Source organism: Gasterosteus aculeatus, chromosome 5, assembly GCF_964276395.1.
Source record: "Gasterosteus aculeatus chromosome 5, fGasAcu3.hap1.1, whole genome shotgun sequence".
Taxonomy (NCBI): Eukaryota; Metazoa; Chordata; class Actinopteri; order Perciformes; family Gasterosteidae; genus Gasterosteus; species Gasterosteus aculeatus.
The window spans coordinates 5485634-5510453 of NC_135692.1; the positions used below are offsets into that span (position 1 = coordinate 5485634).

At 42.7% G+C, this 24820-nt stretch overlaps 1 protein-coding gene and 1 long non-coding RNA gene across 3 annotated transcripts in view; one reads left to right on the forward strand and one right to left on the reverse strand.

The window, feature by feature from the left end:
* Positions 1 to 24820, forward strand: part of rab26 (RAB26, member RAS oncogene family) — a 54339-nt gene that overhangs the window by 15749 nt on the left and 13770 nt on the right. Inside the window, exons 3-6 of one of the 2 annotated variants that reach the window (XM_040176429.2) lie at positions 9538 to 9579; positions 11067 to 11133; positions 19900 to 19952; positions 20345 to 20485. In XM_040176429.2, the coding sequence (XP_040032363.1) occupies positions 9538 to 9579; positions 11067 to 11133; positions 19900 to 19952; positions 20345 to 20485 (303 nt within the window). The remainder of the gene's footprint in view (positions 1 to 9537; positions 9580 to 11066; positions 11134 to 19899; positions 19953 to 20344; positions 20486 to 24820) is intronic. The other variant, XM_040176431.2, reaches the window with a different exon arrangement.
* On the reverse strand, positions 16736 to 23472 carry LOC120819231 (uncharacterized). The gene is made up of 5 exons (XR_005712225.2): positions 23184 to 23472; positions 20730 to 20871; positions 20240 to 20465; positions 19194 to 19275; positions 16736 to 18181 (listed from the first exon to the last, which is right to left on the reverse strand). It is a non-coding gene; the product is annotated as an uncharacterized LOC120819231 (long non-coding RNA).

The following is a 24820-nucleotide window of genomic DNA, read 5'->3' on the forward strand; positions in this document are numbered from 1 at the left end:
GGCGTCAGGTGTGCAAGCACTTAGGTGGTTAATTGTAAACATACCAATCAGGTGTAAGCACTATAAAAAGGCAACAGATCAGTGTACTTGTCCTCATCAAAAATGGAAGGTTTGCTGTGTTTACAGTATTCAATCTATCAAATCAAATCTATTCTTATTTTCTGTACAAAATGCAACCTTTACGTCGTATACGTAGACATGCATACAATGTGGAGAAATACAAATATATATTTTCATTAGTGTGCAGTACTGGTGTTGTGTTTGGTCAACACATTCATGTACTTTTATGTACTCTACTGTAACAATATCTCTGACAAAATCAAGCAGGTTATATCATTAGAAAAGAATAGTGTAAAAGTGTTTTAAATTTTGCACAGCAGTTTGTAACTGGTTCAAACTGAGTCCAATTTTATGAACCACGTGTGTGGCATACGGTGACGGAAATGGGTTTTTATACATGATTGTATAATTTTGAACGTGAATGTGTTTCATTTTGCAAAAGATTTAAGGTCTTCTGCCACTTGTGTGTCTAGTTGTGTGAATTGTGTGTTGTGTTTTGACAACTTGAGCCCTGTTTTCAAAATTGTGCTTAAGCAATTAAAAAAAATGTGCCAGCTAGTCAGAAACATGACCACAATAGAAATGCAACGATTACTCTTTACAAGTAAAATGTTTTGAGAATTTCACCTGAAGCATGCAGTGATTTCCACTTGGAAAATGTTAGCGATGTCTCAAAACATCACAGAGGCAAAAGCACCGCATACAGGACCTGAGGAGGAAGAAAAGAGGGCTGAGGAGGGAAACTTTAAAAGTTTTTTTAAAGGGAAGCCGGAGGGGATGAGACAAAAACAGAAGAAGCTGATGGAACATGAGACAAAAACAGAAGAAGCGGATGGAAAAAAAGAACATGTTGGGGAGAAACTGAGCCGCAGAGTGTGACAAATCCAGGATTAGCTGGTTTTATTTCCAGATGCCGGGTGCAAACATTCTGCAACATGAGAGGAGGAGGGGCGGAGCAGACGGGGGCCTGGTCTGGGAAGGCTCACCGTTTGTGTACATGGGTTAGGTCAGTGCTTTCTATTGTGTTAGGCTACAAATCAAGCGATGCTATCGGAACCGGCCATTTCATCTTATATCGTCATTTTGATCCACAGAAGGTTTCATTTGGAGTTGTCCTCAGAGTTTAAGGCCTCCCCAACAAGAACTGGATATCATCACAAAGTGCAAGGGAACAATGCTATTTACAGTGCATCCGGAAAGTATTCACAGCGCTTCACTTTTTCCACATTTTGTTATGTTACAGCCTTATTGCAAACTGGATTAAATTCATTATTTTCCTCAACATTCTACACACAACAACCCATAATGACAAAGAGAAAACAATTTTTGCAAATTTTTGCAAAATAAAGAACGAAAACATAACATGTACATAAGTATTCACAGCCTTTGCTCAATACTTTGTTGAAGCACCTTTGGCAACAATTACAGCCTCAAGTCTTCTTGGGTATGATTCCACAAGCGTGGCACACCTATTTCTGGGCAGTTTCTCCCATTCATCTTTGCCGAACCTCTCAAGTTCCATCAGGTTGGATGGGGAGCGTTGGTGCACAGCCATTTTCAGATCTCTCCAGAGATGTTCAATCTGGTTCAAGTCAGCGCTCTGGCTGGGCCACTCAAGGACATTGACAGAGTCCCGAAGCCACTCCTTTGTTATCTTGGCTGTGTGCTTCGGGTCGTTGTCCTGTTGGAAGATGAACCGTCGCCCCAGTCTGAGGTCCAGAGCGCTTTGGAGCATGTTTTCATCGAGGAAGTCTCACATTGCTGCATTCATCTTTCCCTCAATCCTGATTAGTCTCCCAGTTCCTCCCGCTGAAAAACATCCACACAGCATGATGCTGCCACCATCATGCTTCACTGTAGGGATGGTATTGGCCAGGTGATGAGCAGTGCCTGGTGTCCTCCAGACATGACGCTTGGCATTCAGGCCAAAGAGTTCAATCTTTGTTTCATCAGACCAGAGAATTTAGTTTCTCATGGTCTGAGAGTCCTTCAGGCGGGCTGTCATGTGCTTTTTACTGAGGAGTGGCTTCCGTCTGGCCACTCTACCAAACAGGCCTGACTTGTGGAGTGCTGCAGAGATGGTTGTCCTTCTGGAAGGTTCTCCTCTCTTCATAGAACAACGCTGGAGCTCTGTCAGAGTGACCATCGGGTTCCTGGTCACCTCCCTGACTAAGGCCCTTTTCCCCCGATCGCTCAGTCTGGCTGGGCGGCCAACTCTAGGAAGAGTCCTGCTGGTTCCAAACTTCTTCCGTTTCGGGATGAGGCCACTGTGCTCATTGGGACTTTCAATGCTGTAGAAATCTTTCTGTACCCTTCCCCAGATCTGTGCCTCGATACAATTCTGTCTCAGAGGTCTACAGATAATTCCTTGGACTTCGTGGCTTGGTTTATGCTCTGATATGCACTGTCAACTGTGATAGAATGAATGAAAAGTGAAGCGCTGTGAATACTTTCCGGATGCACTGTATGAGCTAAATGCTCAAGTCTATTCAATATTCTTTTGAGCTTTTTCAGTCTGAGTTAAATTGAATGAGGAGCAGTAAACAAGTTAAGAAAAAGTGTGGCACCTACAAACCACAACTAAATCTAACCGAACACAACATGTTTAACAAAGTAAATGAATCCTGTTAAATGATGGGGATACTATGCTGCTTTCTAAGTTGTACCTCTGTCTCACACCTAATTTTGCGGTTTTTACTTCTGATGAAAGATTTGACAAATTGTGTTTTAATCGCTAAAGAACTGACTGCACGCAATGATAAGATGATATAACAATTTTGTACGATCTTTGTTATGGTAATTGGGTAGTTAAAAAATACAGATCCTAATCAAAAATTAGCAGGGCATATTATGTGTAATACACTGCGTGGGAAACCAGGGATTTATTGATTTCACTTTTCTCCCTGGACAGTTAAATAGATCCTTCAGACCAGTTTCTTAGACAAAGGGGAAAAGTGTGTGTTCATTCTGCAGTGCTTTATTTAAACCCAAGGCCAGCGAGGGGAAATACGTTTCTGAACTTTAGATTTCAGTATCGCATATAGAGCCCACCCATCAATGTCACAAAGGTTCCTGTAGTGGTTTCTGTATTCGGCTCCCGTTGAACCCCTCAGGGTTTGCTCTTCATTTGTCTTTGCCTGAGCCATCATTTCCTTCCCCAAAAACTTGAAGAGCCAGCATACTGGAATAATGAACTCTCATTAAATCTGCATTAATTAGACTGTGTAGTGTTGAGACATGCATGGTTAGTATGTAGGTGTTTTGTTGTGGTAAATGCTTTTTGATGGGAGAAGACGAAGGGCGAGTGGAAGCCAAACGTTGACAGTTTTAGTTAGTTAGTCAGATGCCACTGAGGCACCCGGATGAATTTCCGTGGTAAATCTTTATTTGACTGCTCAATGTTCCAGTTGTAACCCTCTTCCTGCGCTCATAACAGTGCAATGATTATTTTGAGATCTCGCAATGTAGCAATAGAGCTTAAAAAGTAACCATCAGGGTCAGGAGGCCTGCAGAGTGGAAACTGCATCCTGTACCTTTTTGGTACAGGACAACCTCACACCAGCAGCTCTGAAGCTCTCTAATCAGCACATCATATCTCAGTCCATTCAATGTGTACCAAGGATAAGCTGTAGTTTAACTGGGGCACAGGGAGAACATCTGGAGCTGCGCATTTTATTTCAAGTTTATCATATATTCTGTACATACTGTAAATTATCAAGTTGCTATGTAGCTTTTAAATGAATCTAGCGGAGTAAAGAATTGAATCACTGCCTCTGAAATGTAGTAAATTAGGACTTTAAATCGGCATGATTATTGGACTTATTAAGTATTACACAAGCACCTGGAAATGTATCCTGACATGTATCCAAGTTCAATTGTCTGCTTCATTTATGGTTTCTGAGGCAGGTGGGTGCCTCCATGAGCTACAATCCTCAATGAATAATCTTTTTAACGCAGTCTTGCTTTGACCCACATCAGAGTGATCTCATTTGGATGTGGTTCAAGGTGTGTAGGCTGGACTGCAGTCATCCTTGAGCTCCCACTTTAGTCTGTTTTCGTCAGCCTATAATCAGAAGTTAATTATGTGGATGTTCCTCCAGAATTGACACTATGAGGCTATGTTTTGGTGGCTAACAGATGGATGTTGATGTTGTAGAAGGGGAGAAAAAGAAAGACAAGTTATCATAATCCCACAACTCTTGATTTGATCTCCTTTCGCTCTTTCTCCGTCTTCCTTCTCCCCAGTGGTCCGCACTTTTATTGCTTTGGTTATTGAGCAGCTCAGGCAGACCTCAGCATTAATGTAAGGGCAGAGCGTAAGCAGACGGAGTAAGTGAAGAGTCTACGGTACGATGAGGAAAAGAAAATGAGTTGGAGCCTCGGGTTGTTGTAAAATGATTCAAGCAGCAATGCAGATTCTTCGTGATCTGAGTGGGCTAAAGAAAGAGGGCGAGAATGTCTGTGTGCTAAATCCAGCTAGAGGTACAAGTTTTTGTAATAAGGATGATTTTTCAAGTGTGAATTTTAGTTTCTAGTGTGAGTACTTTGTGTATGCAAAGATGAAAATCTGCCATCTTCAGAGGCACGGAGCGGAGATGGTGGCACCTGGGTTGTAAACCCTGGAGAAGCACTGACACTGCTGACAAAGGTAATATCTCTTGAGATTTAGAGCTATTTAGGACTGGATTCCTGCGTTGAGACACTAAAACAATCTACACCCACATTGTTGTTTTGTGCGTATCTCTACATACAGGTCTGTTGGTTCACATGTGCGTCCTTCTATGTAAAACAGAAGGTCAGCAACACAGTAGCTGTGAGCACTTACAGCCTGCCTATAATGAACAGGATTTAAGAGGGAGGCAACACAAATCATGTGACAGCGCTCTCGATACCTCGGGTCTGTCTGAGAAATATGCAACACAGGGACCAACCATTTCCTGTAGGTCTTCAATTTTGACACAAAACCTGTCTTCTCATATCTACGTCTGCTCATCACAGAGGGCTGACAGATTTCCCATCAAAGCTGAAACATTCTGCCGCATGGAAGCTGTGGACTCGGTTATATAAACACTCAGCCTACACACAGTGCCGCTAACATCTTTACGGCGGTGTAAAGTACAACACTCGTAACACTTTAGTGCCGCTGTAGCACTCTATCATCGACACGCGCTTCCATCAGACATTAACACAGACATATCAGTTGTGACTGTTACATAACCCCCCCCCCCGCATATTGTAGCAAACCTCCAGTGACTCACAATAACCATTTGTGGTTACTTATAATGCTTATAAAGGATAAGCTCCTAACAGCTCGACGGCAAATGGATTCAGAATGGCTGCACCTGCAAATCTCCCGACACAACGTCCAGTTGTGTTTCCTTTGTCCTTTTTTTAAAAACAAGTAATTTTGGGGCACTTGCTGGATTGATCTTCTCTTTGGTCAAGACAGTGACCTGTTTTAGCAAAAGTCCATATTTCTGTCAGAGGAGCCTTTTATGCCACTCAACGCTGCTTCAGCCGTCTTAAACAACCGCAGGCTTATAAAGACATTGAGCATAAGTTGTGTATTGTAATTTCTCAGTTTAGATGCTGGATGAGGGTACAAAAGCCCTCAAGAGGCCTTGATGGAGCCTTCCAGTGAGTTTACCATAATTGTTGTGCGTATATATATATATATATATATATATATATATATATATATATATATATATATATATATATATATCTCAACAGCCATCATAAAAGACTTCGAAAGGCATCAACCTTTTCTGTGCTGCAAAACCTAATTGTTTTGTTTCCAGAAGCAGTTACTCTCTCCATGCCTATACTGCAGTAAACATGCAGCAAATGCTTCACCCAAGTTAAGTGTTTTCCATTTGTAAACGTAAACTATAACTCACAATACCCCATGTAATATGGATGAAATGCATTCTGAATGAAGTACGTTGTCGGCAATTGGGTTGATTGCGCAAGGCTGCAAACCGACCAACACCACCTCTGGATCCACGGCCTCACCGTGAGGCAGATATAAGAACTGGATATAAACCAAGAGTAGATGTTGGTGCAGGTGATGAATCATTGAGCCCAGTGACCAAATAAATAAGGCTTTATTTGCTTCTGTGATTACCTTATTTTCTCCTGAACTCCTTGCTGAGCCACTTGCCTGCTGGGTCTCGCCAGTCTGTGATTTGTTCCTCAGCTTTGATGCAGTCCACATCGACCTAGCCGGCAATTCAGTTTGATGGAATGCAACTTTGCGTGTATATTGACGTATAGTCACATCAATCAACGAGCCCTACTACTATATTTAGCCGCTGTCTTTCATGAGTCCGACCTGCCGACCTTTGGTTAGTTGTGTTAGTATTGAAGCAGCATCTCTTCTCAGTCGGGATCTCAATACAAATAAAAAAATCTTTTTGAACTGCATGTTAAAGGCAATCATACCTTCTCTACTGACCAACAGATCAGGCCTTTGGCACCAACTGCTTTCCCCTTTCTCTCCAGAGCCCAAAAGGTTTTTCCTCTTGGATTGTGATGCAGTAGTTTGACCAACCTTCACATTTGGCGATGGTGATCTATAAACTATTGATCCTGTCATATTCATGTGGCTTGCTGTGACTGGTTTCTTCACTTAGAGGGGGGGGAATCCATCCATCCATAAGTGGTAACCGCTTAACATAGTCAGGGTCGCAGGGGGGGCTTAAGCCGATCCCAACGGACAATAGCATATGAGTGTGCATATTACAGTGGGCACGTTGAGGTGGAAATGACCTGAAAGGCCATCAGGGGCGCCGACTCTAATAGTATTGAACTTACTAATAAACTAATTGCTCTACTTCTCACGTGATTATTTTTTTTTGCTCATTAAACATGGTTAATAGTGTCAGGGCCTCATGTACGTACACCTGCAAACGTAGCGTTGTCAGTGCCACGGCAAACGTTCAGATAGCGCTCGCTGTGAAACGTATTTACGAAACCTGCAGCCCATCAGGTAATCGCCGCCCTTCTCTGCCCACCATAGCAAAACGTGAAGTACTTGTGCTGTGATGCGGCCGAATGCAGACTGCTATATTCCCACTGCTGCTGCTATGACTGTTTGATATGATCAAATGATCCTCTTTCACGGGCGGTGTCTGTACATCTCGATAGGCGATTGGCAAACTAGAGGCCTCAAAACAGCGCTTCAATACCTGACGTCACTTTTACTACATCCACCTCTTCTATCCAGTCTGTGGGATGTACCATAGACTTTTGAAATGTGTCTTTATAGTTGTAAATGTAAAAGCTACAATACATATATTATATAGCTTTATATTTTATTCCACAGAGTTAAGATAACATGTTCAATTTACAATTTATCTGTCTTGTGGTCCATTGTCTTACTGTCTGATGTTATGCACCTACTGCCATGTCAAATTGCTCGTAAGTCTAACTAGACACTCCTGAGATGAGGAAGAAGTGGCCGTTCCTATAATAGATTTATACGTTTCAACTAGGGGTGTAACGATTCATTTTAACTTCGATTCGAATCGCGATTCATGGTTGCCGATTCGATTAATCGACGATCTGGGTTAATTTAGAACGATTCCATTCAGTGACTTCGATTCGAAATCGATTCAGTAACTTTACTGGACAGTGCAGGCAAAGTTTCTGAGATCCCTGTTGTTTCTTGTAAGGAAATCAGGTTTAAATTAATTATGGATATCATAAACAAGCAAACAACAATTAATAGCAAATGTATTAACCTTTTATTTGAATCAAGTGCCATTTTCAATGTAAATATTACACAATAATTACACAATGTTTGGATCAATTCACAGAACCCCGGATTTTCAACCACATTGTAGGGTCGCATGTCTTTACAGATAAACTTGGCAATTGTTACTGTGATGCAGAGTTTCGTGCTGGCGAGGCCTGAGGTGTCTGCAGAGCTGGAGTTACCTGCTGCTGCTGCTGCAGCGGTGCCTGACTGTCGGCGTTGTTTAATCCCACAGTTTCCGTGGTTTTTTATTTGTCTTCTACATATTCTACAAACAGCAACCGACTTATTTAGAACACCTCCGTGTTTGCAAAAGCCAAAATGTTTCCACACGCTGGATTGATAAGTTGGTTTGTAAATGTCTTGCTCGCAGTCGTCTCCTCCACGCTGTGTTTTGTTGTTGTTCGCGCGGCTGCCGCTGCGTACTGATGACGTCACAGACAGGCAGACTGAATCCAGTAACGTTTAACGTGTCTAAAGTGCTAAAAAACAAACAAACAAACACACATCCATACAGTTTTTGTAGTTTAATCCAATGTGCAGTTCCAAGTATCGATACAATCGATTATGTACCATTTCAATCAATTTGTAATCCATATATGTCGTCCGGAATGCCGATTTTGCGGAGCACAGATCGATTCAGTTGGATCGCAGGAATATTAATCGATTCAGTGGATGAATCGTTACACCCCTAGTTTCAACAGATACCCACTTTGTTAAAATAAATGACTTCCACCTGTTCTCTTCTGATCCTAATTTGATATGCCTAGAAAGAAACGCACCCTCCAATCTGGTGGCAGCTATCCTTTTAACTAGATCCTGATTCTGCAGTTTAACCTCCTTAAGATCCTCATCGTTGGCCCAACCAAGACCTGTGAGCATGTGACTGGATTGCAAATCTCTGGTCTAATCCTCCAAGGGAGACCAGAGCAAATGCAGCCTTAATCTGCATGCAGAAATTCTGGCATCCTGCTTGGCAGATAAGGGATGACAATCAGAAGTGCGCATATGTGTACTGTGTCAAGGGATCATCATCCTCATCAAGGATGTGCGGCGGATAACAAGATAAAATGAACATGCAGAGACGTGAAACGTGTTTGACGCCTGCAGCGGTTCAACCTGTCTCCGTATGAAACACGTGGCTATTCATATTCCCACCGGGTCCTGACCGAGGCCTTTTGCTCATCAATCACGTTTGCCAAGTGTATCATATCCCGCGTTGTGATAGATGGCAAAGTTAGATCCGCTCTCTGTGTAGTCAAAGAGATTAGAAGTAATGCATTGGTGTCATGTGAAACGATCCGTACAGCCAATTACTTTCCCCATGAAAAGATATCGCTGAGGTATTGGACAGCTTGTGTGTGTGTGTGCTATGTTTAACTACTTGGCAGCTACAGTTTTGGTAAATGATGAAATTCCATGAAACAAAGGTCTTGATCAAAATAAGATGTGTGTGTGTGTGTGTGTGTGTGTGTGTGTGTGTGTGTGTGTGTGTGTGTGTGTTCATAGAACCCTACATAGCACAGTTTAATATCACAGTGATAGAAGAGAGCGCCGGAGTAGAGGCCAAGCCCTTAAAAACCAGCTGTTGTTTCATAAGGCAAACCATAATACACCTGTATTGAAAGCGTAAGTATTTGTATGAAGTTCTGTTGTTTTTTGTGTTCCTGTTCCCTTGCTTCCTACTGTATGACATTATGTTTTATTTTATCTTTCAGAACAAAGTAATGAGCATTGATGCGGTGAAGGTCAAACTCCAGGTAAGAGCAATACATCTCGTTGTCTTTATTTGAAGGCTTAAGAGTCTGCTTTCCTGGAGTCAAAGATATGTGTGCGTTCTTTTTAGCCACATACATTCTATGCAGCTTCCCGGTCTGCTGTGGGAGGGCGAAGACGCCCAAACGCCGACTTAATGAGGCCTGAGCTAATCTCCATCAGTCAATTAGCTTGTGGCCCTGCCTGACTGAAGACACTAGAGGCAATAACAGACTTTCCATCGGCTTATCAGGCCAGGAAGTTATCAGCGATAAACAGAGAGGGAATCCTCGTTGTGGAAAAACAGCTCCGATACTGTCTGATGAGTTCTTCACATCATTTGCACAATACTCACACTCTCGCTGCCTCAGTCTTTCTCATCTTTAATGGATGTGTGTTCATATCTGTAAAATGATTTCACAGGAATGGGTTTAATGCAAGTGGTAGGCATATTCACACATTTTAACTTCTTAGAACTTGTTAAACTGATAATAAATTCAGACATCTCTGAGTCCGGCACAAGTCCAATTTTTAAACCAGCAGATGTTGTGGGCCACTTGGGGGCAGCACAATAAGCTATAAAAACAACACCTTATTAACAGCTGCACCGTGACACATTCGCCATAAATACATAAACGTTATCCCTCATTCAAATCCCTCATTGTTTCTTTAATAGCTAAATGCTCCACTATGTCCCCCAGATAACCACTAACAGGGCAGGTAGCACACAGTGGATCTTTCTTTGGAAACCAATGAGGGTGTTCAGGAGTCTAAATATTAAATTTGACGGCTGTGAAACCAAAACAATGAGCAGAAAGATACTTTGAATGTCCAAAGAGCTACGGGGACCTGTATAAGCATCAGCACTACGTCTACACTTGTTTAAATGAGTTTTAATAATCGCAATAGAATTTCCTCTTTACAGTTTGCTGGCCATTCTTTTTTGTTTTTGACTTTGCTTTAAGAAGCATCCTCTTCGGATGAGTTCATTACCTGTAAATTAACTGGATTTCTGTATATTAAACGTTTTTTCCAATTAGAACAAAGGACCTGGACTTAAATTTAAAAAGCGACAAAGAAATAATCAATCCGAAAAAAACAAATAAAGGAATATAATGGTGGCTGCAGATGAAAGTATAAATGCTAGAGGAATATAAAATTAAAAAAAATAGTGCACAGGCAAACCAATAACCGTACTGAACTATATTGTGAGTGTACGTGAAAGTGCAAGTTTATGTGCATGTGGAGTGTTAACTAAACAACAATATATAAGAACAAAAAAGCTAATCGTTTGAAGCCCAAGGCCGCTGACTGAAAGCTGCTGTATTTGATGAGTCGGAAGTGAGAGCGTATGTTTTCAGCACCTCTAGAAATGACTTGTAGTTACTTAATCATTGTAACAAAGGAAGTAGCAGCTGCTTCCCAGAGACGTGCTCCATACTCTGATAGTGATTCCTATAACTAAGATGTGCTTTTGTTGTTTATTTTTTAGATCTGGGACACCGCTGGACAGGAGCGTTTCCGCAGCGTCACACATGCTTACTACCGCGATGCCAACGGTAGGAACTCTCCGTGTTGGGTACTCTGTAGGGTGTTGTTTGAGTTTTTTTTCCAATAACAGTGCTAAAACAATACTTTGAAACAATACTATGGGCCTAAACTCTGCCTGAACCAAAAAAAGCACAAAATGATAATTGACATCAAAAGGCTTTTTAATTACAAGGAAAGAGTATATGAACTGATTAAAGTATGCATTCAGTATGCAAATTTGTGCAGGAACTATATTCCAAAGCATTTATGTGCGATTGACGCTCCTTGTTTGTCTCGACTTATTGACGTCACGATTGCAGCAGGTGCAACACAGAAGAGCTGCATTAAGCAGCATTTAGTTTTTCTATTGCGTGACAGAATTGATTACTTGTTTACTTAAAACTTTACTAAAAAAAATGAATTTAATAATTCAATCAATTCAATAATGATGAATTAATATAAATAGAAGGTAGATGGCTGGCTGGCTACTGTAGCTGTAAAAAAGTTGCTTGCTGCCAGGACGTAGCCATCAGAGTAGTGTAAGTATTTCAATCATCTCAGGCACCGAAAGGAAGCACCGAAATCCGTGTTGCGTTCCGGTCTGGTTGGTACCGGTCGTAAAGGAACCAATATGGCACAGTTTTTCGGTACCCAGCCCTAGTACTGTGAGCCTATTATTATGACTGACATCCTTCCCTCTACCTGCCGTTTACCCCTGAGCCAGCCGAGCTGTCTCACATCCCTCGTCGAGCGTGTGATTGACATCGACCGTCTCCCTGTTGCTGCCTCTTCCCCGTTGGGATAGCAAAACAAACACTCAAGTTGCTAATTTGGTGGAATGAGCGTGTGCCTGTCTGCATGTGCAGGCATCCGCCAGAGGCTCTGTTATGGCGGCAAATCACTGTCAAAATTCGAGAGCGCAAAACAGGTTGATGCGCGCGCGTAAATCAAACATCCGCGAGCAAAAGTTCATCTCTCACTAAAGAAACGGGATGGAAAGTCGAAATTATGAGATAAAAAAAACAAACGCCCCCCTTCGGTAATCGTAGTGGAGCGTAGATGACAACCAGCTACAACCATCATTTACCATCATTTACCATCATTACTGGCACATTAAGAGCAATGCGTCCAGCTCGCAGACCGGTCCGTATTTGTAAAATACCGGGAAAAAAAAGTCTGAATCTGAATATCTTGCCAACTTTCCAACGGATCGACTTGAGGATCGAATGAGGTTCTAGTGAATGTGATATATGATATACAAGATATGCGCAGGCTCCTGCATAGTTTGGTAAAGTTGGCAAGATATTCAGATTCAGACTGACAGACCGGTCTGCGAGCTGGACGCATTGCTCTTAATGTGCCGGTAATGATGGTAAATGATGGTTGTAGCTGGTTGTCATCTACGGTCCACTACGATTACCGAAGGGGGACGTTTGTTTTCTGACAATATTTTATCTCATAATTTCGACTTTCCATCCCCTTTCTTTAGTGCGGAAATGAGCTTCTATAGTTGTGTGAATGCATCACTCCAGCCAATCCAAAGACGGGGTTTGTAACCAATCAGATGTAGATACCATTGTGACTGGCTCCGCCCCCTTACTGTCAAAAAGAAAAACAGCGAGCGCGTAGAAAACCCCTTCGAGCGCGAGCAGAGACTAACCTCGCGAGCGAGGAAGTTCACGTTTCGCGAGCGAGCAAAAATCACTCGCGCGAGACGGAGATTTGCTCGCGGATGTTTGATTTACGCGCGCGCATCAACCTGTTTTGCGCTCTTGAATTTTGACAGTGATTTGCCGCCATACTCTGTGCAGGTTGCCTTAAGAGAGAAAGACTAACCGCTGGGTTTGAGATGAGCCTGTCTCTCACACATGGGGGGGTTGGTACAGCTGTGAGCTATTCCCGTGTGTCTTTGCCGAGTTTTTTTCTTTATGTGTGTGTGCCAGTAATATCAAAAAGCAACCCCACTGCGCGCAGATAGCGGTGTGCCTCGGGGGCGGCCTCAACGAGCAGGTGTTGTGGAACACACACACACACACAAACTCCGCTGTTCACCTTTTATCTGAAACTCATTCGGCTGCATACAAACCAGCACCTCGACGGTCTTATCGCTATGCATCGCCTTGTGTCTGCATGTTTGTGTTCTAATAGTTAGGCCCTTGTATGGAGTTGTGTTTGATCGGTAACTGCTGTGTGTGCGTGCGGAGCAGGCCAGCTGCCCGGTGTCATTCCGTTCCGCCAACGTAACAGTTTACCCTCACAGATCTTTTAACAAGTCACCAGGGAGCACCGAACCAGCTTTTCTGATTGGCCCGTCTGTTTCCCACTTTGAAATGTAAAGATCCGGCAATGAGAGGACTCCACCGTCCAAAAAGGATAAAACAACTGCTTTGCTGCGACATCAGATCTAGGTTGCCCCCACCTCTCTGCAACCCAAGTCCTCATCCAGCAAACAGCTCCCCCGCCATCTGCTATTAGTTGAGAAAAAGATTTGAGCACATAAGGTGCTGAGCCGAAAAATGTCCACAAGTCCCAGTGAAAGTGTCGTGGTCGCAGGCTGCCAGCAACAGGAGCATCTCTAGCCTGCCAGTGATGTCACTGCTGATGCTAAAATAGCATATTCTACAGCAAATGAGTCATAACTCGTTCCTTGAGAACACATGTGTGCTTGGCGGCCTGTTTCTCTCTGTTGGAGGCGGATGCATATCCGGCGTCACTCTGTGTTTGGTAATTCATATTGGGTGTGAATCATCTGACGCAGTGAGCAAGTATGAAAAAAACACTGCAGTGCTGAAAGCCTGCTTGCCCAAGTTTCTTGACAATTTCAGACTCTTAAAATATACTTTCTTACAGTTCATGTTTGTGATATTGCCACTTCACACGTGTTATTTTGAATTAAAGAACATTGCAGCCTTTAACAATATTCATAAAAGGATATTGATTATTTAATAGCGAGGATATTCTGAGTTCAAGTGCAACAAGGTAATAGGTGAAGGAAATATTTGGTAAGATGAATTTGATTCATCAAATCAAGAAAGGAAAAACGTGCAACGGACCTGTCTTTAGCTCTCCAGGATGGAAAACCCCAAATATATGAATCTATCGAAGTAAGGACAGAGGGCAGCATGAATGAGGATAGACAGAGATCATTGAAGAGCTCGTACAGTAAGTAAGTGGCATTCAGCCTCAATAGACGGCGGCACCCTGTAAAGAGTGCAGAGCAGTTAAAGAATAATTTAATTCAAGGTTGTGTTATCAGGTAAAATACGCGAGGGAGCAGCTTTAAACCTGCCCCCTTCATGCACTTATCCCCCGTGACAGATAATATGTGACTGATGGGTTCCTTGAAACACTGTTTTCCTTAAGGAATCACCCAATGCAGAGCATGTCACCTGCATTCCTTCTGTGATATCATTCACTTTCGGACATAGATATGAGATGATGGACCTTTCAGCTCAAAACAAATCTCTTCCAGCGGCCTTTTACCATCACCTTATCGCAGGGAAAGAAAACCACATGATGAGTGGTAGGAAACAGCATGACAGAAATGATACATTTCACGGCGCGAGTAAAGGCTGCCGAACGCGAGAATACTTCAAATGGTGGTGAAATGAATTAACGGGTCGCTTGGTATGAAGCGCTTCGTCTGCTTCGATTCCTTCATAGCGGGTTTTGTCTTCTGATTAGCTTCAGTTCCCCCCTGACCCCCGCAGAGGGCTTATTTTATCCTCTTTCTAAAATAATGAGCCGTATTCCTTGGGTTTTTCTGTCTTTATTCTAAATACAGATTAAGCGATTACCTTGGTGTTCATTGACACACACACACACACACACACACACACACACACACACACACACACACACACACACTTATCCGGCTTCCTGCATATTAAAAAGCAGACGTGCAAGGACAAAGTCAAGGGCATTTTTTGTGTGTGTGTGTGTGTGTGTGTGCGTGTGTGTGTGTGTCCACACGCTTAAACTCCCCATTGAGCTAATTGTTCATACAGTATAATATCCGCCTCAATGAGTGGCCTTCAAATATTGACCCAGCTATCCTATTCCACACGCTTCGCCTGGTCATTTCTCTTTAACGTTTTTCCCAAAAGAATGGCTTCAAACATTCATGGATTCAGCTGTCAGTACGTCGCGTCAATTTAGTAATTGCTCGTCGCCGTGATTGATTCGGCCTTTTCGAAGATGGACCGTGCTCAGCTTGAAGAACAGGTAGAAGCAACGAGCGCTGCTGTAGCAGGAGTGATGGAGGCGATTGGAGGAGGGGACGCAGAAGGAATACATTTGAACTCAACAGTCAGATATCTCACTCATAGACACTAGCTTTTCTTTAGCCAATGTACTTTGGAGCAAGGTGTGTTTTCAATTATCGAGGCAATAATGGAGTGGGCGGGGCGACATTTGGTACTTAACTGTTGTTGATGGAAATAATCTGGCAAACGTCACCTCTGAACCACGACTTTAGCTTCTCAAACTGCAGAAGCTTTACCTAAAGTTACTGTAGAAAACTGGAACTTACAGTGGCGATACCATTAGGACATGGGTGTCAAACTGTAATTATATTTGGCCCGCGAGGCAATATCCAATTACTATTAGAGCTGGCCCGCCGGTATTATACAGCGGCGGTGCCTTCACCGCTAAATCCCATAATGCTCTGCTGTTGTTTTGGCGCGTCAATCAGGACAGGACCCAGACACGCTCACCCCGCCTCCCAGACCACGCCCCAACCTCATACTACAACTGTCACCGTGTTACCCCTTCCCAAAAATGGCGAAAAGAAAGGCAGAAAACAGAACTTTTCTGGACAAGTGGGAGGCATAATATCTGTTTAAAAGACTGTCTGTCTTGTCTGTAACTAAGGAGTTACCGAAAGTAGAGGAGATGAAAAGAAGTTTGGTTTCACAACAGAATATGGTCAAAAAAGCCAAAAGGCTACTGTAAAGGCTCGTTATATTGTGGCAGAAGAAATCGCAAAATCAGCCGGGCCCTTTAATGAGGGAGAGTTTGTAAAAAAAAAAAGTGCATTATGAAAGTTTGACCAGGTGTGCCCAGAGAAAAAGCCTTTTCAAATGTGAACCAGAGCAGGAACACAGTAGCTGAGCGCACCTGTGATCTTGCCACCAATCTGTATGACCAGCTGATGGAAAAGGGAAAAGATTTAGTTTCTTTCTCCCTTTGCTGTGGACGAGAGCACCGACGCGTCTGACACTGCGCAGCTGTCAGTGTTCATCCGCAGAGTGGACTCAAATCCGTGTGTTACAGAGGATCTTTTGGGATTTAAATCCATGCATGGCACAACCACAGGGAAGGAAAAAGTTTATTTTGATATTTACCTCAGAAGGCTGCAAATAGCAAAGAGGCATACAATTTTTAATTAAATTTTATTTAATATGCCATTGATATGATTTTTTTTTTTAATTTGAAATCGATTTTGCATGTCTGCACTATTAAGTTATAGAAGCGTTGCTTGTTCCATATTCAATGTTAAAGCAAAACTTGTTTGGGTTCATGTTAAAAGGCTTAATTGTTTGTTAAACGTTGGTTTTGTTTAATTTTAAATTTTGGCCCACTGTGTATTTGAGTTTGACACCCCTGCATTAAGACATACAAGTACAAGTATTGCAAATAATGTTTTATTGAAGTGAAAGTACAATGTGAGTATTGTCAACGTTATTTCATGAAGAATGAATTAGGAATAGTAAGGGAAATTGTATACTAAATGTAATGAACGCTAAATGTGAAGCTACATGAAGCAAGTGGTTAGCATAGAGTAGCACAACAATTCTAAATGATATCCTTTTACTTTGATTTTCTAATGAAAATACAGTTCATTCAAAATTAATTCTTGTATTTATTTTCAAATATTTGCTTTGATTGTAAAAAAGTTAATTTATTGTCAGCTGCTTATAAGCTCAGTTTATAAAACTGTTCAAAGCAATGGTTTCCCACATAAGCCTCCAAACTCTGAACATGTGCTTTTTACACCACGTTTTTTGTTTATTTTTAAACAAACATTTATTATTGATCCTTAGCTGCTGCTCTCGTATTTATGCTATTAAACTAAGCTAACCATCACTTTGCTTTAGCTTCACGTGTAGTGGACAGACATGACCGCATTATCAATCCTCTCATCCTGTTCACCCTCACATAACCACCTGCCAACCTTTCCCTCTCTCTCTGTTTTTCCATTCTCTCCATCATTTATATGTGTATGCGTGCTTACCATGATATGTCTTCTATAAACTCAAAGCAGAGCAGCCACAATAAGACCGTGATTATTTACTCAGATTATCATTTGAGAGATGATTGATAGCAGCGCACTTTATGGATCTCCTCACTCCATCAAACCCCTCCATGCGGGTGCTTTGATAGTCCAGGGAGCTGTGGCTGGTAGGTGCACTTCATATTGTCCTTTGGCCTCGTTCATCAGCATATGGCTCCTGCCAGGATGTGCTCGTTTCTCTGTTTCTTGTGTGGTTAAAGGTCAATCCATCAACATGTCCCCCTGCCTTTGGCCCAGTTAATCTTCCTCACCTTTCTGTCTCACCCTGTGTGCACCTCCTACAGTACTTCTCTCAGCATCACAGTCTTCTAGATTTGTTCGGTCTCTTCGTCTGCCCTTGAGCTTTCCTACTTCCTACTACACAAAGCACTTTCTGTCCGTCTGGTACATTATGCTTCAACCGCAACACAACTGCCTGCAATGTCAACACCCTGCGCCTCTGCTGCTCTGAGATGGCTCTCCAGCTTTGTCTGTCCTCTGCCATGTAATTGGATTAGTGGAGGGTGAAAGAGAGCATCTCCTCGTGGTTCACTCTGATTTTCTGGCGGCGGATAAACACAAGAGCCACGCGGGAGGAAGTGAACTCACGGGGCAGGTCATCGCTCTCTCTCCCTCTGGATTTTTCTTTACACCTCCCTCTTGTCGCCCCACTCCATGTGTTGTTTTTCAGCTCGACACCGCTGGGCAATGCACACGGGTGATAACCACTCATTAAACACCCTTCACAGACTCGTCCGGCTAAATCCAAAATAGATTGGTGAAACTGCAGCCGTGGTTGAGGGCTGGAGAGGGAAAAAGAGGTGTACGTAGGGGTTAGAAAACTGTGTTGGAATGATGGAGATGGAGAAGATTGTGCCGCGGATGTAATAAGTATGGACTGATCATCCCAGGTGAACGTTGATACAGCTGAGAAAATGGGTTACAATTGCCCTCGTAGGTGTAATGAGCTTTTTTGTCTGATGGAGCTTCACAATGCACGTCTTCCATCTTGTGCTAAAACAGCCCCTCCTGAGGTTATTTTGCACGGCAGCATGGTGCACTCGGAGGTAATTAGAACTCACACATCTGGTTAATGTGTGATACTAACGCTGGTTTCAATTGGAGTGCTCTGCACTTTGCTCAGCTAGCAGTGGAAGTGTTTTTCGACAACAGGACAGGCCGTTCTTTCTGTTGCTTTAACTCATTGATGACGTTTATTGGGAATGTACCACTAAGGAGTAACCCATTTCTGAGCAAACAAACATTTATGATTATAAAAAGAACATAAAGTACTAGTGAAAGTTTGGGCACACTTACTCATTTGAGAAACACTCAGCAAGCTCTAAATTTGCATCAAAATACCCACAGTGCTTGAAAAAGGTTTCTCATCATGTTAATATATATCGGAGCTGCAGCAGCATCATAAACTGATCCAAAAGACAAGTCCACATCTAAATTACCAAACCTTCCTAATCCTTCATAAGCATTACGGCAAATATTCTGATCCACCTCAGCGGTTACTGCCTTGGTCATGTTTAAACAACTACCTCAACAGTAGTTTTTCTGCAGCTTTCTATTGTATCCAATGCATTTGTCATCTTGTCATGGATTTGTTGTAGCTCTCATTTCGGTTGTCTGAGCACGTCTTGAACTTGGACTTAACTAAAATGGAAAGTGCATTCTTTACCTTTTTGAAACAACAATTGACAAAACAATCTCCAACCCATGATTATTGGTTGTCTTTAGCTACAGCAGGTAGGGGAGGTGATGGGAGTGGGTCAAAGATGCTGACAGAATGCATTTTAGATGCCTTACCAGACCTTGGAAGCTCTTCATCTCTGCCTAATCAGGCTACATTTGCTTCTGTTAGCGTAGCACACCAGAATCTGAAAGACACCTGAGTTGCATTGTGGGTAGTCAGCAGAGTTTGACAGCAAGCAGAATCCACAGAATAAAAAATATAATGTTTTTACTTCAGTTAAATCCATTTTGATCAGATTTCTTTAAAAAAGTTATTTGATAACACAACATGTCTATAAACAAATGGTTGAAATGTTGTGTTTCTGGTGAGGAGTTGCTTTAGCCTAACTTGTCTAACTTACCTATATTTTGATTTGTGATTATTGTAATCACATTTCTTTTGTATTTATGGAAGTACTGGAATATGGGAAAGGGCCTGACACTCCCAGTACTGCAGTGTTTACCGTGAGCAACTAACGTTACTAAGCCAAATCTGCTGTTGTAGAACACTGAAGAGGCGACACTGAGGCTGTAGGTGTGAAACAACATTAGCACAGTTTGTTTTCATCATTACGAATAGAAAACTCTTAATGGATCAAATGCGTTTTATAAAACTACATGGAGGCAGTCTGACCAATCAGGCATTGGGGCTCCTGGACTGTGACTCGGCTCCACTCGTTTTGTTGTGTCATGCAGCCTTTAGCCATGCTCACTTTGTGATGCAGATTGTTTCCTTTTTGCTCTCATGTCCTTACTCTTTTCCCACTCTTTGCCTCCTCAGCTCTCCTCCTTCTCTATGACGTCACCAACAAAGCGTCCTTCGACAACATCCGGGTAAGAACCAGCACACTCCACCACCCACCCTTCTTTTTTACCACCGCATTATTTAGTTTGTTCCCAAAAAGTAGTTTCTGTGAAAGGTGTTCTTTATTCAATGGTGATTAATTTATTCCACACCTCCAGGTTTGGGAGTGAGTTTCTGCTCCTATTCAAGGAGTTAAAGTGTTGTTGTCATTTCCCCGTATGAGGCTGGAATGAAGAATGAGGTCGGCAGATGGGTGTGTGCTTTAGCAGTAACTTGCGCTTAGGAAGAAAACCGTTGCATTAGTGCGAAACCTCACCAATGGTCATGAGCTTTGTGTAGAGGCCGAGCTGCCAACGTGATCTTCCTCCCTAGTGTTTTGCTGCGCTGAGCGATGGGAACAGCTTCTGCTTTGTGTCAAAAGGAACGTGCTGAGGTGGTCCGTGTGTGGGATGCAGGTACGTCTGGTTTGGCGAAGCCTTGGGAGGAGCTGGAAGGCGTTGGTGGGGAGAGGGATGTCTTGGCAGCTTTGGGTGTCGGCAGTGCTGTAGTGGTAAAATTAGAGGTGGGTAAACTCTGAATTTTGTGATCATACAGACCTCGACGCGATGCGAAGCAACGCAACACAAAGCGTCGCAACTCTGTAAGGCTGTCCTGGCTATATTGCATTATGTTATCAGTAAAAGTCATATACAATCAATGACAATGAATACATGTGTTAGTAGTTTATTAAATTGAAGAAAACAGTAAAGAAAAGTTTGTCAACACAACACAACAAGACAATTGCAGATTAAGAACTATGTACATACGGAGTCTCCTTTTTACAGTAGTGCCCAGAGGGCCTCCTTGTCCTCCACGTCAGGTCCTGCCTTGCCTGTGCTTCTCTCTCTATTCGACCTGGTGTTTCTCCTCTCCCTGTGCTCTCTGCATCCTTGCCTGTCCTCTCACTGCCTGAAAAAATATGTTGAATTTAAGAGTTAACCAGTTAAGCAGCCTGTCAATTACACTGACAACATAAGTTAAAGGAACACTCATGTACTACCTATGTCATCATAAATAGCCTACAGCATGTCTTGTTTTCACATTGAGAACTGACTTGTTTTCTAACGCTTACAGGCTACTCTACACCTTTCATGACTTCAAATAATTGATTAAGCATATAGGCCTATTCAGTGAAGCAACAGCTTTGCTCCCCGCTCATGATGACAGGGGAGGCAGAGCCTTTGAACATTGACTAGATTTTCTCCTAATTATGTGCGCGCGTCACCAGGCGTTTTTCTTGTCCTTTTACCGTGCACGACCAGCGAACACAGAGCGCGCGACTACTACCCCCCCCCCGTCGGTCGTTCCGCCCGCAACGACTACTACAACCCCCCCCCCGACGGACCTTCTCTGTCCGCGAAATATTGTCTGACATGAAACCGGTCCGTGAGGTAAGAAAGGTTGGGGACCACTGGGCTGATCCACAGCGTGTATGTGTTTACACACCTCTTGGATCCTGATTGGTGTCGCTGCTGCAGCCGCAAGGCACTGATTGGATGCTCACAGACCGTAATACAGCGCAGATGAAAATGATTCAGACTACGGCATTTATATGTTCAACAATAGGAAACGTAGTCTTAGCTGTTTTAAAATTACACCAAGTTTATTTCGGATTATTCCAACGGAAGAATACAAGGCGCAGGGAACTTTGAGGTGCGTAAACGCCACTTATAGGTGCGTAAACGCTATTTCCAAAATTCCAGAGGTGCGTAAACGGCGTTTACGTGCGTTTACCCTCCACTACAGCCCTGGGTGTCGGTCAGACTGCCTCTCTGATACCAGTGTTTATTAATAAGCTGTACCTTGATCATTCTTTGGCTATCCGGATTGGCCTTTGTCACTGACACCTGATCCAGCTATTTTGGTCAGTATCGGTGCATCTCTATCAGATAAGAGGGGAAATTTAATGTTGTGGTTATTTGGTGTATTAACCATGTTCAGAGTTGGATAGCACCATATTTTAACTCCTTATACCAGCAATACGGTGTCCGGTTGCCTGGACTGAGGATTCTGGCAAACTGAATGTCGGTGACAGATGCTTCCTGTTTGAGAGCTCCAACAGTTACAAATTGTTGTTTAATATAATTCTAGGATCCCACGCTGTATAATGTTGAATGATATCCCCTGATGTGGAAACATAAATTAGTTTGGATGGGGCTCACTGAAAGTCTTTCTTCCACTGCAAGCGATGTGGAAACACCACTGCTTTGCACTCACAACAGCGTTCGGATGATGAACGATGGCCACAGTGGCAGCTAATGATCAAACATTAGAGCTCACTTCCCCCCCAAATGGAGCCGTCCCTTTGTAGTCGCTGCCTGTCTCTGCTCCCATGTGATTTTCCCGGCCGTCTCCTGCCCCATTTGGTGCCTTTCCCCTCGTCCCTTGTCGGTGCATTACTCTCCTTTGATCAACTCCAGAGTGAGGTCAAAGGCACAATATGGCCATTACAGGAGTGTGTGTCGCAGGCATAAAGGAGAGGAATAGCTCCATAGCAGTCTGTCTTCCCCGTTACACCAAACATTTTAAGCTCTTTTACCCTCATCAAGTTGTTTTCGGAATAACTTTCATAATCGAGCCCGTGCAAAAGTGGGGAAGAAATGACCATCAATTCAAAATGTATTAAGTTCCCATCAATCTTTGAAGATATTCTCTACCGTGTCTTTCATCTTCAAACCTCAAAGGAAAACATTTCAGCAATACAAAGCAGCAAAGTCTGGATTTTTTTAGACCAAATCTTTCAGAACTCATATTTTCATGTTTTCCTTTCCATCTGGTCCCATTAATGGATCAATACAATTGTTTTGCCTCCCACCCAAGAACGTAGTAGGTGAGTGTTAAAACGCTGCATATTTATGCTGAAAACGCGGCGCAAATTTGGAAAGATCTGTGAATCTTTAACTAAAATCCTACATTTCTTCACCACCAGACCTCTTGGATTTAGTCTATAAATGTGCCAGTCTGGTTTAGTTTGGTGAAATTAATAGAGCCAGCTTTTTGACCTTGAGTGTTGCTGCATTTCTTCACCTGAATCCCGTCCGTTTAGGGAGCTAACAAGGTTACACTATAACTGACACGCAATCGGGGCCTCTTTTTGGTGAAGCTGACTTAATGTTTGCCTGGAAAGGAGCGAGACTGACCGGTTGATTACACACAAGCTAGCTTATCTTTTCTTATGTTGTATTATACGGCCAGAATCCAGTTAGTGCCATGTTTCCTACCTTTTGTGACCTAAATGGCTCCTTGTCCTGGATCCACTGAGCTGGATGGTTTTCCAGTGTTCTGAGCTGACTGCTTCTCTATGGAATGAGTGTAAAAGAAGTCACAGAGAACACAATCAGCTCGTCTCGGCTTGTTCGTATTCCTGAAAGGAGCATCTCTGATCGCACTGCGAGGTTTGAGCAATCAGGGAACCCAGGAGGAACAGGTGTTTAGTTTCAAATCCAATAATGGGTTCAAACAGGAACAGAGGATGGAACTAAATGAGGTGATGTATTGCACAAGGTCCGCTTATTGTTTTTTTTCATTTTTTTATTCTGTTGCTTGATTTGAAATTATGAAGCAATAGCATTCGCTGTACTCTCTGTACTGCCTGTGTATTACTTGACGTGTTAAATATCAGAATTGGGCTTGGCTAATAAATCTTCCTTTATCCAACACATTATTTCCCCCCCAAGTCCCTTTGATCATCTATCTTTGTTATATGTCGTATTCATCATGTCCTCCACGGCTTACTAAACACTATTATTGTTTACTAAGTAAAAAATCCAAATACTTTGACTTTCATGAATTCTCCCACCAACCGTCACATTTAATTCTGCAGAAAACAAACGTGAAAGCTACCAAAACGGCAGAATTATTCATCTAGTGTAATGAAATGAAAAGCGTTCCACGTGACCTATTTGAGCTTCAACCCAGTTGGGTGTAGAAGCTCTCACTTCACATATGGGTGTTCAAGGCCATCTGCTCACTGGGACGTCTTCTGCAGTGTAAATCCATTAGCGTGGGGGGAGGAGGGGGTCGGAGAGCATCTGGATAATAAAGAGATGGACTCGTCCTTCCTTCCTGTTCCCTGCCCATACTATCTGTGACCATGACCACAGCTGATTTTTGATCCTCCATGTTACTTTCACTGAGTCCAGTCTTTTTCTTCGCTTCACATTAGATTTCTTTTTTGATTGATTGATTTGTACTGATTCTCATAGATGCAGACCGTTGTTGTAAAAGTATGGAGGCAACAGAAACAATCAATCTTCGTTCAGGCATGTATCTTGTTACAAACAAGTGCTGCTAGTTTAACATGCAGGTGCTCTGTGTGGATGCGCCTCGAGTCCCTAAGACAATTTCATTATGTTGGAAGAGAATCCCGGGAGAATAACGGCTGCTTCACTACAGAGGGAGATTGGATACACGTCTCGTTCTGCCTGAAAATCTATTCTCTTTGTGCTCCAATTGCGTTGAGATGCATTTGCGACATTGCTGAGAGTAAAATAAGTTCGGTGTGCTCAATACAAGGAACAGAGGCCATAAGGGGACGTCGTCATCCCACACACAAAGCGCATTAACCTCTATGATTACTGTAGTAAAACATAAAACTCTGCATGACAACCCCCGGACCTGCTGATCAAAACTTTGTTTGTTGTAACGACCACTTGTTAATAATTGCAAATGTCCTTATTCTTTGAGTTTTTACCTACGCCACGACTATCACTTCCAACATTTGTGATTACACTGATTTCCAAATTATGACGACCGTTTTGGTCGGGTTACAATTGAGGCTTGAGGAGACCATTTTCATTGGGCAAAAATGTCATAATAAGCTTAAGCATATTGTAATTCAAGTGGTGTGCCAGGGTGG